Here is a 16357-nt window from a genome sequence, read left to right on the forward strand (position 1 = left end):
AGAGCTTTAAAAAAAATCCAAAAACTAACTCTACTGCAGAATCAACTTTGTGTTTTTGTGTTTTGGAAAACGATTTGAGTTTTGATGCAAATTAAGCTGAAATTCATCACTGATTTCCTCATTAAATCTTCCTTGTAGTAGGTTTGTACACCAGATGTGATTTTCAACTTCCCCCTTTATTTACTATCAAACTGGTGCATTTACATTCTAACCTGATTAGTTTACCGACAGGAAATTAAACTCTATTTGTCGTTAATTAGCAACTTATTTTTGCTAATCAGTTAACCAAACCTCATTCCAACTTCACGTTTGTTCCTTTTCTTGTTTACATGATAATAAACTAAATATCCTTGGACCATCGCTGTTGAGTAGATGACTTTAATAATCTAATTAGCGATGAGGGTGGGGTTAATTAATGCACCTTTTCATTCTTTAGAAATGAATCGTATCTCTGGAAAACAGTTTAAATAATTATTTAAAGTTAAATTTGTAAACTTTTTAGCACATTACTGTCTTAGCCTGTTAGCTTGGGCTAGCAAACATTATGGAATTCTAGTAAAAAACTAACTGGAAACTAGTAGAATTCAACATAAGATATTATGGATTTCTAACAAAAAAAATCTGAAAACTAATAGAATTTAATAACAAACAACATAGATTTCTACTAAAAAAGGAAAATAGTAGCATTTAATATCAAATATGATGAATTTGTACTAAAAAAAGTGTAGAATTCAATAGCAACATGAAATTACACTAAAAAAACAGAAAACCTGTAGAATTCAATAACAAGTATCATGGAATTACACTAAAAATACAGAAAACTAGTAGAATTGTATAAAAATATTACGGATTTCTAATAAAACTACAGAAAACTAGTAGAATTTAATAACAAATATTATGGAATTACACAAAAAAACAGGAAACTAGTAGAACTGTGTGATTACTGTGATTAGAAGATGCTAATATTTGCACTTTGAGAAAGTTCAGAGGTGACAGAAAGTTCTTCTAAAAGCAGATTTCCAGCGACCATCTGCAGCGCTCCTCTCATAAAGCCCCTCGTTGTCGAAACATCTCCACTATTTTTAGGCAGAAACAAGAACAGCAAGGGTCAGCGGGGTTCTCCTCCCTCCGTCCATCCCAGGATCTCTGGTCAGAAAGCAGCTCTTTGACTCCGGCTTTGCTGCCAGGAGGCTAAAATGTGAGAGAAAGGAGCTGGTTGTTGTAAAGAGGAGAAGGAAGAGCAGCGAAGCGTCTGCAGCAAACCAGGTTCAGAGTTTCTGCAGCTTCAGGTGGAGGTTTTCTGTGGAAGGTTGGGCCGGTTGCAGCTGCTGGAGGTTTGCAGATGTTTGTTTGTTTGTGGATCTCGTGGTGTGGATGCAGCTCCGTTAATGGTGGAAATATGCATCTGCATCAAGAATGAAAAACTGGATTTGATGTTAAAATCTGTTTATTCTAAACTCAGTCATTTTATTCTGATACTACATGAATAACTTGATTTAAAGGTCAAATTAAAAGGCCCTAAATGTTTTTATTGTGATTTTACAGTCAATAACTTCATTTAAAGGTAAAATCTGTTTATTTTAATTAAAAATAAATAACTTGATTTGACCATAAAATTTGTTTATTCTCATTTTAAATTAACAAATTTACTATAAAATCAATTTATTCCGAACTCGTACGATCTGTTTTTTCTGATTTTACCTGAATAACTTAATTTTAAGGTGAAATTTAATGCCTTAAATCAGTTTATTGTGATTTTACAGTAAATAACTTGATTTGAAAGTAAAATGTCTTTATTCTAACTTATGTGAATGACTTAGTTTGATGGTAAAAGTCAGTTTATTCTGAATTCAGACGGACATTTTATTCTGCTTCTATATGGAAAATTTTATTTAAAAAGAAATTAAAAAGCTAATTGGGTTCAATTTTAGGGTAAAAAACCTCAATTTGATGGTAAAATCATTTTTTTCTGAACTCAGACAATCATTTTATTCTGATTTTACATAAATAACTACATTTAAAGGTCAAATTAAAAAGCTCTAAAAGTCTTTATTGCAATTTTACATTAAATAGCTTAATTTGATGGTCAAATCAGTTTATTCAGATTTTAAATTATTAACATGATTTGATGGTAAAATCATTTTCATTCAGATTTTACAGGAAGAAGTTAAATTTTACGGTAAAATCAATTTATTTTGAACTCAAAGTTTATTTAGATTTTGTGCGAATAATTGATTTGAAGGTAAAATCTGTTTTTTTTTCCCAGGTTTTACATGAATAACTTGGTTTAATGGTAAAATCGTGCTGGCTTGATTTTACTTGGAAAAGGTTACAATAGCCTTGGCAAAGTTATTCTGTCAAGAACTAAATAGCAACATTAGTTTATTCTGAATTTACATGAATAAGTTAAATTTGAAATTTAAATCAGTTTCATCTGATTTTTACAGTAAATGACTTGAAGGTAAAAATCAGTTTATTCTGCAGTTTACATGAAGAACTAAAATATGATGTAACATCAGTTTGTTCTGATTTTAAATTTAAACTTGATTTCAAAGTAAAATCAGTTCATTCTGTCCTTAGAAAGGCAGAATGAACCAGTCCCTGTTTCTGTATAATCTCAGAGCTGTGAATCCTGACGAACACGTGTTGCAGCAGGAGTTGTTTTTATCCGCTGACAGTAATTACTGTCCAGATCTCAGGTTGTTCATCTGTTCTGTAGTAAAACCTCCTCATGTTGTAAACCTCCTTCGCTGTGGTTTCCTCGGCTCCACTCCCAGATCAGCGGATGCTTTCCATGAACTGAGTCCCTTAATTAAACTGAATGCTCTGTTACAGGCCTCAGGTCCGACACCGGAGAGGCTTCCAGGCCGCTAAACTAAGAATTGTTCTGTGTGGGCTTTTGTTTTCTGGCCATAATTACGATACAGTCATGTTGAATACTTGTCTTATGCTGAAAATGCTGCTGTTTTTCCCACCAGTGCACTGAGAAAATGCAGTTGAAAACATGGATAAGAAAATGTTAGCAGCTCCAAATGTTCAGGTATTTTGTTTCCCTTTATGACAAGAACAATTATTTAAGATTATTGTGACCAAAGCAGCAACAGAAAGGTGTAGAGCTTGAATTTAAAGTCAGAATGGTCTTACTTTAAGAATTTAAGGAATTTAAGGTATCCAGCAGCTCACACGTTACATTTAAGAAAATAAGGTAAATAATGTGCAAAAGAACCTGCAATTAATGTGCAAATTGTGCTGATTGAAAAATTAGGGTGCAAAAATTGCTGGAATTTACGATAAAGGTTGCTGGTATTTAAAGCAACAAAAATGAGCATTAAAAGGTCGAAGTATAGTGTAATAGAAATAATAGTAATAAGCACATAGGAGGGAGGGTTGGGTTCTGGGGGACATACGATTGTTGGACCTTATTAAGTTTCATGAGGTTTTATTGAGTTGTACGGAGTTTTGTTGGGTTTTACTGGGTTTTATTGGGATTTATTGAAGTTTTACTGGGTTTTATTGGATTTCATTGGGTTTTACTGGAGTAATTTGGGTGTTATTGGGTTTTACTGGGTTTTATTGGGTTTTATTCACTTTTACAGGATTTCATTGGGTTTTATTGAGTTTCACTGGGTTTTAATGGGTTTCATTGGGTTTTACTGGGTTTCATTGGGTTTTATTGAGTTTTATTGGGTTTTATTGGGTTTCACTGGGTTTTACTGGGGTTTGTTGGGTTTTGTTGGGTGTTATTGGGTTTTACTGGGTTTCATGGAGTTTTATTGATGTTTTATTGGGGTGTCATTGGATTTCAGTGGATTTTATTGGGTTTTGTTGCAGCCATGATGCAGATAGAAACAGCTTATACATCCAAAACTGAGACAGTTGAGGTTTACAACATTTTTTTGTAACCATGTTCATGCAGTTAGATTGATTATAGATTACAGGTGGTTACAATGATAACAGATTTTGAATGTTTTGGGACAGTTATTGGTCGACTCGTTGCGTTTATACGCAGTAGGTCGTAGCTACGTATTCCTATTTCTTTGTAGTATAGCTGCCAAAAACTATGTGTCACTGTACGTCAGAGTCTAATCAAGATTTAATAATCACATTTAAAACATCTACATGCAAAAACGGGATAAAAACTGGGTGACTTTTTCTAGAACTAGGCTGAACTGCAGGCCGTGTTCATCTACATTTAGTAGAACAACTATTTTCCACAGTGTTGATAATACTTGTTGCTTGTTAAACATAGTGGATCCAGGTCCTTTCAACTTTTGTTAAAGTAATCGAAGAACATTCATGCTTATTTTTTCTTATGATTTATGGTATCGTAACTGTATTGAAAGACATTTGAGTTCTGTCTTCTTCCAGTTGTGGTTATACTGTTTCTATGGAGGTGCAAGACTTTAAATTAATTTGTTATACATCCCTAGGTAAGAAATTGCCATAAAGAAACCCTTTGCATTAACTAGATTCTACCAAAAAATCTACAAATTCTCACTCCTTGAGTAGCTGACAAAAATTTAGTGACTTTTTTGAGAACTACACTGAACTGCAGACAGTGTTTATCTATATTCATTAAGGCCACCATTTTCCCCCAGTAGCGAATAATCAAAAATTCACACTTGTTTTTTTTTTCCTTTTTATAATTTATGGCATCAGAACTTTATTGAATTGAATTTAGTTGTTGTTTGTGTAGAGGTGCAGGACTTAAAAATTAGTTTATTATACACATCTCATTAGAAATTTGCCATAAAGACACCTTTTGCATTAATCAGATCTGTTAAAAATAAATAATTCTGCACTGTTCAAGCCACTGACACTCAACTACACCCAAAAACACAACAAAACACGGGTGAGTTTTTGGTAGAACTAGGTTGAACTGCAGGATGTGTTTATCTATATCAAGTAGAGGAATATTTCCCAGCGCTGGTAACACCTGCACAAAAATGTTGTACAAGTTGGTTCCAGGATTTTCCATTTTTGCAAAACAAATAATCAAAGAAATTCCACTCGTCTTACTGTTTATGTTGCATGGTTTGTCTGAAGGAAGCTGAAGATTTGCATTTGATTCTTTGACACTTTTTTCTATATATAATGTAGTTTTTGACATCGAAAGTTTGCACACCAACTCTTGCATAATTTCTTTTAAATACACTGTTTTTGCTCAGCATTTTGCACCTTTATTGGAAAGCCATGTATTGAAGTGTGCACTGGGGGTACATTTTAAATCCGTGTCCGTTTTTGCGACACCTTATGGAGTGTTGGGTATTGGATTGGAGGATCCCGTTGTGACCATGATTGGCTGTGGTGGGACTCTAGATTGTGTCTGAAACAGGAGGAATGCTGCCAGCCTTGGCTCTGTGTTTATCTCTCAGACCACATCACCACTGTGGTTTCTCTGACAGTAACTAGCTGCTTTTTTAAACTCAACGAATGCAAACTGATACAAGCCGCGTTTCACAGAGTGACCGCACAGTTTCATGCTATAGACGGATCCGTGACAGGAGAAGAGTTTTAATAAACTAAACGCCTGGTCAGAGGGAATAAATGTCACAACCTTAAGCCAATTATGTCTATGTTTATACTCCACTTAGACTTGTGGTACTCTTTATTTATTGCTATCAGCACAATGTTACACCTTATTTCTTCTACCAGCATGATTTGCACATTTGTTATCTGATTTTTCTGAACAAGAAGCGGCCGAATCAAGCAGAACTTGAAGAAAATCCCAACTTAACTTTCCCAGCTTTTAAACTTTTACTAGTTTATTGCATGTGTCATCATAGAAAAGAGCGACTGCATACTCCAGACTGAAAAGAGCTTTAAAAAATCCTCTGTTGTGTGCATGTATAAAAGTTTGTGCAGAGCTACTGAGTATACTTTATGAAAAGCAGTAAGATTGGAGTGAGGACGGTTCAGACTGAGTATATGTACGACTTAAAGCCAGTTTCTGTGGATTTTAATTTGCTATTGTGAGGAACGAAGCGGCCGAGTCGAGCAGAACTTGAAGAAAATCCCAGTTTACCCTCCACCAGTGAGGCCTAGCGTTGCGTTCCCACATTACAGAACCGACTTGAGGTCCTGAGCAGCTCCGACCTGCAGCGTCCTGCGGTCCGACTGCTGGAGGCAGCAGCTGGAGGCAGCAGCTGGAGGCAGCAGCTGGAGGCAGCAGCTGGAGGCAGCAGCTGGAGGCAGCAGCTGGAGGCAGCAGCTGGAGGCAGCGATGCCCGGCAGGCAGCTGTCCAAACACCGGCAGGACGGGGTGAGAACTGCAGCAGCATCATGGAAACAGTGTGCAAACGGCCTCTTTTTCTTTGTTAGCAGCGAGGAAAAGCACACAGAGGTGGATTAAACCAGCGCTATGTGTCGGTTTAATGATTTAAAAACCTCCAGTTTGGACGTTCAGCTTCACTGACGTTCAGCTTCACCGTGAACACAGAAACACTTTCTGTCCTGTGTGGTTTCCAGACTGTGAGTTTCTCTCTCTTCAGCATGACGTTGCACATATTATCCCTCCGTGTTCCTCCTCCTTCCTCCCCCTGCTTTCTGCATGAGAACATACTAAACATACTAAGAGCTTCCTCTGGTCGTCAACGTTCTCATGTTCAAAGAGTCACGGCAAAGCTGAGTCCATGTTGGGAAACAAAGAGGCGCTGGGCGGGAACGACCGACACACTGCACACACACTACACACACACTACACACACACAATACATACACTGATGTACACACTACTAACACACACACATGTACTCGTGAACATGAGAAAGAAAAGTGGTTGTTTTCTTGTACTTTCTTGGTCTCACTTTGCTTTAAGGATCAGTTCAAAAGATATTTTCCTCTTTTTCACATCTACACACTGATGTACACAGACACACTACTAACACACACACACACACAAACAGACACACACATCCACATGAGAAAGAAAAGTGGTCTTTTCCTCGCTGTCTTTTAAGAACCAAAACACTTCAAAACATTTGCTCTTTTTCACGTGTCTACACACACACTACTACACACTGATGCACACACTAACACACACACACTCTCACACAAACACACACAGGCGTACACATGAGAAAGAAACATGAACGTGAGAAAGAAAAGTGGTCGTTTCCTTGTACGCCGTCGTTAAAGAGTCAGTTCAAAACATTTGCTCTTTTGTTTCTTTCACATGTCTACACACACACACACACACTCTAATACACGCACTGATGTACACACTACTAACACACACACACACACACACATACGTACATGTGAACATGAGAAAGGAAAATGGTCGTTTTCTTGTACTTCCTTGGACTCACTTTGGTTTTAGAATGAGTTGAAAACATTTTCCTCTTTTACACTAACTTTGTACACATACTAATGTACACACCGCACACACACGCACACACTACTGACACACAGATACACGCATGTACACATGAACACGAGAAAGAAAAGTGGTCTTTTTCTTGTTCTCTGGTCTTTTCCTTGCTGACTGTTATAAATTGAAACAGTTCAAAACATTTGCTCTTTTTTATGTTGACGCACTAACACAGACTCTAATACACACACTGATGTACACACTACTAACACACACTAATAGCACACACCAACACACTCACACAGACGTACACACGAACATGAGAAAGAAAAATGGTCATTTTCTTGGACTTTCTTGGACTTGCTTTGCTTTAAGAATCAGTTGAAAACATTTGCTCTTTTTCACACGTCTACACACACTGATGTACACACTGCGCACACACACACACACTAATGTACACACTGCGCACACACTGATGTACACACTACTAACACACACACACACACACTCTAATACACACACTGATGTACACACTACTAACACACACACATGTTCATGTGAACATGAGAAAGAAAAGTGGTTCTTTTCTTGTACTGTGGTCTTTTCCTTGCTAATGTTTGAGAATCAAAACAGTTCAAAACATTTGCTCTTTTTTACATATCTACACACACATTACTACACACCAACACACACTGATTTACACACTACTAGCACAGTATTAACACACACATACACAGACGTAAACATGAACATGAGAAAGAAAAATGGTTGTTTTCTTGTACTTTCTTGGTCTGTTAGAATCAAAACAGTTCAAACCATTTTCCTCTTTTTCACACGTCTACACACACTGATGTACACACTAATATAACACACACTACTAACACACTAGAAACACACAGTAACACACAGTGAGGATTACAGTGGGGTCTGGGCGGGAACCTGGAGGCTTATTACTGGAAGACAGTTACACAACCAGAACTGCTGAGCAGCAGAAGGAGGGAAACAGAAACACTGGAGCAGCATTAGAGGTTCTGGAGGAAACGTCGGGTTTAACTTTGTGTTTCTGGTGCTACGACGGTGGTACGTCTCCATGGCAACCTATGCTAAACGGCCATTAAAGCTCCTCCTGCTGACCAATCAGCTCTGCTGGAAAAATGTCATCATCAGTAGAAGATCCAGCGGAGCTCTGAGCATTTTTTTAAAGAGATTTCTTCATTCTGTTTGCCTTTTTTAGAGCAAAATAATCCTTAAACAGAAACTGATCAAAACACTGAAGCCTCATAGTCTGATTATTGACTAGAGATAAACTAATAAGAGTGTTTTAGAGACGATATTTGGAGCCAGTAAACACTAAATGTGATGTTGTAACAGCATGTGATAGCAGAGAACCTGTTGTTCATAACTCTTTACTGTCAAACATGTCACTGTAGATCTGATAACTAAAAGATAACCTGGATATGTTGAAATGTCTTCATAGTACAGACTCCTGCTACTGGTATTGATGCAATAGTAAGAAATACTTCATTGATCCCAAATGGAAGTTCTGTTGTTGCAGTAGGAAGCAGAAAGAGTAAAGTGACCCAACGACAGTCGAAACTAGAAAAGCCCTCAGAGAGTGCAGAACTCCACCAAGGCTGCTCAGTCCACGTATCATTTCCTATGGATGAAATCAGTAATAAAAAAGACTTTGCACCGAGCACAGGCATGTGTATGTTATGTGTACATAATGTATTTATGCCGAATTGCGTGTAAATTACTCTTATAAAGGTCTGTTGATCAGTTCATCACTTTTGGCAAAGCCTTTGTTTTGCTAGTGTTAAAATAACCATTCCCTCCATGCTTTTATTTTGAAGGTGTATTTTTAATGGTACAGGCTTTTATTTTGGCACCATTCCAGCGGCACCAGAAGTGTTTATCTAAGAAGCGGTTTCTTGACATGACGAAGACAAAAATTCACGTAAAGATGGACGGAGAACGGCCCAGTCCATAGGATGTGTCTGAACTTAGAAGCTCCTAGCTGGGACAAGCTCTTACTGTGAAGAAACGAGGGAAGGACAGGAAGGTGAATTTGTGTTCAAAATAAGGCTGACGGCTGAACGTAAATAAAGGCTTTGTGAAACATCAGGAGCTTCACCATCGTCTGGCTGGGGTTTGCTACATGGCGTGACCTAAATATGTAGCGGGTGGCAGGAAATGATGGGACTCAGAAACACCCCCACAATTTAATCAATTGTTCCTTGGATCATTTCTGATGGATAAGTCCTGATAAGTCCTCAGTGGTGGATTTGTAGTAGGATCACAATCATGTGATCATCAGCAGGCAGCTGATGTAGTGTTCGCTTGTTGTCATAGTTACAGTGATGCCATGTCGCTATCTGGCAATGATACAGAAATCCTTAACAAATCCGTGGATCCAGACTATAAGCTGCATCACTGTCAAAATCTAATCACTTGGTCCTTGATTGATTTCTGACCTTCCCTGAAGATTTCATCTAAATCCATTAATCTGTCCGTTTGTGAGTGATGTTGCTGACAGACAGACAGACAGACAGACAGACAGACAGACAGACAGACAGACAGACAGACAGACAGACAGACAGACAGACAGACAGACAGACAGACAGACAGACAGACAGACACTGATCGTCACATAACTTCATCGCTGCTCCGCCTCCTTGGCGAGGTAATGAGTATAAATATAATAGAGAAATATGCTGTGCAGAAAATGCAAAATAAAGTGTGAAATATGCTATAATTTAAAAAGTACTGAACTGAAAAATGCACCATAAAATGTCAAACAATAAAAATAAACGGTGAGCGAGGAAGTTAAAGTCTATAAACGACTGCAAAACAGCATTCAAGCTTTATCTCACTGCTTTGTATCGGCTTTTCTTTCTTTTCTTGAACACTGATCGTCTGGTTGGTCTCTCTGACTGTGTTGTTGTTGTGTCTTCAGGCTGGGAAGGGGGAACCTCACGTCTTCAAGGAGAAGACTTTCAAAAAGAAGCGTCAGTGCAGCGTCTGTCGGCAGAACGTCGACAGCGTGGGCTCGTTCTGCAGAGGTGAGCGACGGCTCAAGTTTCATTTATAACATAAACTAACGGCTCGTGTTCCATGTCGCTACCTGCAGATGTCGTTCAGCAATGTTGGTTTTCTTTTCAATTTTGATATAAGTCCTGCTTTATGGAAGGAGATAAAGAGTTTAATCACACATTAAAACAGCAGAATGATACTCTGAGTTGTGTGTAAACCATTAATTTGCATGTTAATCTGAATAACTGGACTTTTCTCTCTGTTTTCTCCTTCATCCAGTTTGTAAAACAGCCACTCACAGGAAATGCGAGGCGAAGGTAAGAACTGAAGAATCTTTGGGAGTTTTTTTGGCTTTTGATGAGATGGAAAAGTCGACGTACCTTTTTAAAAAAAAAAAAAAACACATACTGGGAGTAAATGATGACGTCCGTGAAGCCTGCAGCTGATTGGTCACTGATGATCTGGAACCAGGAACCTTTAATGTTCCTCAGATCCTCAGTTTTCTCTTGGATTTCTTTGTGGTTTGAGCTCCGAGTCTTTTAATATTTAATGTTGAGTTTCTCTCTGTTCCTCCGCAGCAGTTTGATGGGTGAGAATTAAATCAACTAACTGCTTATTTCAACTATTTTCAGCTATATTGAGCAATAATGAACCGTTTTAGTCACTTTTCAAGCCAAAATAGTGAAATTTGGCAGAATATTGGAGGTATTTTGGGAGTTTTATGATAATAACTCTTCTTTTACATATGAAGCCTTTTTAAAAACAGACTTTATCAAGTGTTTCACAGGCAGGACAAAAAGAAAAGAAGGAAACTAAGAAAGACCAGAGCAGCAAAAGTGTAGAAATAGAGTTAAAGATGGTAAAATATTTTCAAAATAAATCTATATAACAGCGCCAGATAAAGTAATAAAATGAAACATCCAAGTAAAGGAAATAGAACTAGTGGAATAAAAAGAAAACGGAGTAAAACCATTAAAACAAGACTAAAGATAATATTAGTTGTAGTAAATAGATCAAATAAGTCAATAAATGGAGTAAAAGAGAATAACATGAACAATAAAATCAAACAAATATCAATTAAGAGATTAAAAAAGTGATTTAAAAGAAAAAATTGATTCTTTTGGTCAAATTAGTCATTTAAATAATCCAACTTCAGCCACAATTCATGAAAATAATCGTTATTTTGCAGCTCTGCTAAACAGTGGAGGATGGAAACTTGTATTAATGATCAGTTTTTTTGTAAATGTAGGTAAAATTTGAATGGAAACCTGAATCCTGGAGCTCCTCTGAATGAAGTCAATGACCTGAAGGTTGTTTTATGGAACGAGGTCGAAGCACTCAAACAATAAATGTGATCAGAGAAACACTTATTTAAACGTAGAGCTGCTAAATGTTTAACACAGTAAGTCAACTGCGGAGGTGGTAACTTAAATATAAAGGAAAAAGAGAAAGACACTCGAATAAAAGTAAAATATTACAACTATAAAGCATAAAACTTTATATCAGATCATTAAAACTGTAAACCTCATCAAATAAAACATCAGTTCCACTAACACAATAATACATTAACTTAATACAACTTGAATATACAGTACAATACTATATATATTTATATTTAATGGTAAAATCACAAATATAATTAAGTTTCTTTTTAGTCTGGGGCCTTTCTATCTCCCCTGAATCTGACTTCATTCCATCCAAAGTATTTTTTTTTAACTGAATTGAAAACAAATAACAATAAAATATCTGATTATTTTATTTAAAGTGGTTTCCGTCGTCTATATTCCTCTGATCTGGATGCTAGGAAGATACAAGCTGGTAAATCCACGTTTAAGTTCTGGTCTGTGAAGATTAAACTGCAGCTCTGAAGCTAACTGAAGCTAAAATGACAAGATATAACAAAAATGAGCCACAAATCAACCACAAAGAGATGCAAAATGAACAGAAGTACAAAATAAAATGATGCAAAGAGACACAAAAAGGCCATAATAGACACAAGAAGACACAAAAGCGGCCCATGAACTAAGAAATCAGAAAAGTCAGTGGCCCCCTGCATCCCAGCCAAAGTATCTATCTATCTATAGTTAGCTCTGGATTAGTGTTAGCTCTGGGTTAGCATTCGCTCTGGGTTAGCGTTAGCTCTGGGCTGGAGTTAGCTCTGGGTTGGAGTTAGCTCTGGGTTAGCGTTAGCTCTGGGTCAGAGTTAGCTCTGGGTTAGCGTTAGCTCTGGGTTAGAGTTAGCTCTGGGTTAGAGTTAGCTCTGGGTTAGTGTTAGCTCTGGGTTAGTGTTAGCTCTGGGTTAGAGTTAGCTCTGGGTCAGTGTTAGCTCTGGGTCAGTGTTAGCTCTGGGTCAGTGTTAGCTCTGGGTCAGTGTTAGCTCTGAGTCAGTGTTAGCTCTGGGTCAGAGTTAGCTCTGGGTCAGTGTTAGCTCTGGGTCAGTGTTAGCTCTGGGTCAGTGTTAGCTCTGGGTCAGAGTTAGCTCTGGGTTAGTGTTAGCTCTGGGTCAGAGTTAGCTCTGGGTTAGCATTAGCTCTGGGTCAAAGTTAGCTCTGGGTCAGTGTTAGCTCTGGGTCAGTGTTAGCTCTGGGTCAGTGTTAGCTCTGGGTCAGTGTTAGCTCTGGGTTAGAGTTAGCTCTGGGTTGGCGTTAGCTCTGGGTTGGCATTTGCTCTGGGTTAGCGTTAGCTCTGGGTCAGAGTTAGCTCTGGGTAAGTGTTAGCTCTGGGTTAGTGTTAGCTCTGGGTCAGAGTTAGCTCTGGGTTAGTGTTAGCTCTGGGTCAGAGTTAGCTTTGGGTTAGCATTAGCTCTGGGTTAGTGTTAGCTCTTGGTTAGCGTTAGCTGTGGGTTAGCATTAGCTGTGGGTTAGCGTTAGCTCTGGGTTGGAGTTAGCTCTGGGTTAGCGTTAGCTCTGGGTTAACGTTAGCTTTAGGTTAGTGTTGGCTTTAGGTTAGCGTTAGCTCTGGAGCAGGTTCAGCGTGAAGCCGTGACCCCTCTAACTTCAGGTTAAGTCCTGATTCTGAGCCTGTAATCCTGCTAGAGATCCGTGTTCTGTTGTGAAACACAGAAACGCTGATCAGTGTCGTTAATCTGGTTGTCATGAGCGATCCGAGGTGTGGAAAAAAAGAAAAAAAAAAGCTGGAAAGTCAGGAGATTTCTGCTACCAAGACGGCTGCATTCCTGAGCAGGAGCTCCGTGAAAGGCTCATTGATGGCAGGACGGTCTCATGAATAGACAGAGGGACAGAGCGATGAAGACGAGGGTGGAAGGAGAGGAAGCCGAGGGCGATGGCATGCGGCAAACACCATCCTCATTCCTGCAGCATCCCTCCATCCTCAGACCTTTCATCTGAAGCCTCCGGGACAAGTTCAGAGATTTAAAAACAGCACAGCAATAAAAACTAGTGAAGTCTGGATCTTCAGGACAACTTGTAATACGAGTTACGTCCCAGCAGGGAGATTCTTTATGAAATATGAGATAAGAAAAGACAAAACTTTATTAGTCCTGGAGGAATTCTTGTGCCAGATGTTACTCAGAAGAAACAAATGACATAACAGAAGAAATACAGTGAATAAACAGAGATTTAGGCACGTTACAATACTCAGTTACAATAAGTGAACTAAAATAAGGCTGGAATAGAACAGTAAAGAGTAATGATGGCAGTTACACTGAGGTAATAAGTAATATCACACATGATAATGAAATATTGCACCTGAAAATGAAATAAAAATGAAATATTGCAGAAATAAATGGGAAATATAGCACCTGAAAATAAAATAAAAATGAAATATTGCACCTGAAAATTAAATAAAAATGAAATATTGCACCTGAAAATAAAATAAAAATGGAATATTGCACCTGAAAATGAAATAAAAATGAAATATTGCACCTGGAAAATGAAAAAAATATATAATATTGCACCTGAAAATGAAAATTTTGCACCTGAAAATAAAATATTGCAATTGAAAATGAAATAAAATGAAAGAAAAAATGAAATATTGCACTTGAAAATAAAATAAAAATCAAATATTGCACCTGAAAATGAAATAAAAATGAAATATTCCACATTACAAAATGAAATGTTTGCCTTGAAAATGAAATAAAAGTGAAATCTTGCCACCAGAAAATGAAAATGAAATATAGCACCTGAAAATGAAATAAAAATTAAATATAGCACCTGAAAATAAAAGTGAAATATTGCACCAGAAAATGAAATATTGCACCTGAAAAATGAAATATTGCACATCAAAAAAATGAAAAATTGCACTTTACAATTAAATAAAAATGAAATATTGCACCTGAAAATGAAATTAGAATGAAATATTGCCCATTACATTGACAAAGTTGGACATGAAAGTGAAATATTGCACCTGAGAAATGAAAATAAAAACATTGCACATGAAGCTACAGCTGGTTAGCTTAGCCTAGCTTAGCATTAAACCAAAACAATGCTAAACTCAGCTAGCATGCCGAGTCCAAATTTGAATCCTGAGCTCATCTTTTCAACACTTTAGCTTTAAATCAATCAAACTAACTAGATATGTGTGAAGTATTTAGCTTTAGAACTACTGGTTGGTGTATTTAGTTACTTCTAGATCAAAGCAAGAAGCTGTTTTTATTATCTCCATTCTTTTAGAAGCAAAGCTACAACAAGCTAACCAGCAGCTAGCTATAGCTTCATTTTTAGTGCAACTATTCTGAGAACTGATGAATCATTTTAGTCACTTTTCAAGCAAAAATAGTGAATCTTTGCGGAATATTTTCAGTATTTTAAGGATTTTGGACTTTTTGAAGAAGCCAACCAGAGCTACAATAAATCAGTTCATAATATAATATTATAATATTTGGATCATTCCACAATTGGAGGACATTTTGGCTTCAAAGTTTTTGAAAAATTAACCTTCACTTTTACAGTTTTCTGCTCCATATTCATCAATAATAGGTAATAAACTATCAAAGGCTTGATTGGCTCAGCTTCCACATCAATGGTAGCATTTTTATTCCATGTTTTCTGTGTTGTTTGCTAACTCTACTCTAATCACAGTAACAGGGTTGCTAATCCATGCTAATGTGATCTTTTTCTCAGCAGTAGAAGCTAGATATTTAGCTGCTGTTACTGCTGACCAAGAGGACAAACTGACTGATGGAAAACAGTAAAAAGAATTAGTCTGATCCTGATAATATGAGGTAGAGTGAGACATTCAATCAAGGCTGACAGTGTTCTGTCATGTGATTCACTGTTTTCTTCTTCTTCTACTAGCTAAAAGGTTATGCTAACAGGGTTGTTGTGGGACACATTCCATGTATAATAATTATCTAAAATATTATGTTGATTCAAAAAATGTTCCCACAATTACAAGAGATATCAATGAAAAAAATAATACCAAAAAAGCAAGAAACAAACAAGCAAAAAAACAAGAGAAAAATGTCATTTTAGGGGGACCTTCAGACTGATTTGGTATTTTAAAATATTTTCAAACATTCTTTTCTCCTATTTTTTTTAGATTTGGTCTCAGGACAAGAACATTTACACAACAACTGCATGTTTTAGTATTTTGTACATGGATTACTTGAAACTTGATGAGTTCCAATTCTGGAATGACCCATTTGTTGATTTCCTGAAAGTTTGAATTCTTCTTTTTTAACTTTTCAAGACAAACTCGAGTGTCTTCGATCTTCAGTTCACAGTCTTGAAGACATGTTGCAGGCCCATTTTCCCCCAATTAGTCTGCAGAAACGGCAGATAAACTTGATTTATGGTTGAGATTATTGACAGAAAGGAGGAGCAGGTTGTTGTCTGGAGGCTGATATCCATCGCTGCTGCCCAGGAAGGGAGCGGTCGGATCAGGCTGGATGTGGAGGTCTGGCTGCTCTTATCTGACCGTAGATGTGGACGATGACGGAGCTGGAGCTGATAAATCTGAACATGTTACTGTAAATTAGAACAGTTCAAGGTGCTTCCTCCTCCGCACACGATAAACATGTGGAAGTTATTAGATATGAGCCTCTATGAGCGT

The 16357-nt window shown here is 37.3% G+C and overlaps 1 protein-coding gene across 4 annotated transcripts in view; it reads left to right on the forward strand.

The window, feature by feature from the left end:
• The window catches only part of tns2a (tensin 2a), a 77122-nt gene that overhangs the window by 20852 nt on the left and 39913 nt on the right, over nucleotides 1-16357 (forward strand). For all 4 annotated transcript variants that reach the window (XM_055013141.1, XM_055013143.1, XM_055013142.1 and 1 more), the window contains exons 2-3: nucleotides 10269-10374; nucleotides 10625-10662. In XM_055013141.1, the coding sequence (XP_054869116.1) occupies nucleotides 10269-10374; nucleotides 10625-10662 (144 nt within the window). The remainder of the gene's footprint in view (nucleotides 1-10268; nucleotides 10375-10624; nucleotides 10663-16357) is intronic.

This window comes from Amphiprion ocellaris, chromosome 8 (genome assembly GCF_022539595.1).
Source record: "Amphiprion ocellaris isolate individual 3 ecotype Okinawa chromosome 8, ASM2253959v1, whole genome shotgun sequence".
NCBI classification, from domain to species: Eukaryota; Metazoa; Chordata; class Actinopteri; family Pomacentridae; genus Amphiprion; species Amphiprion ocellaris.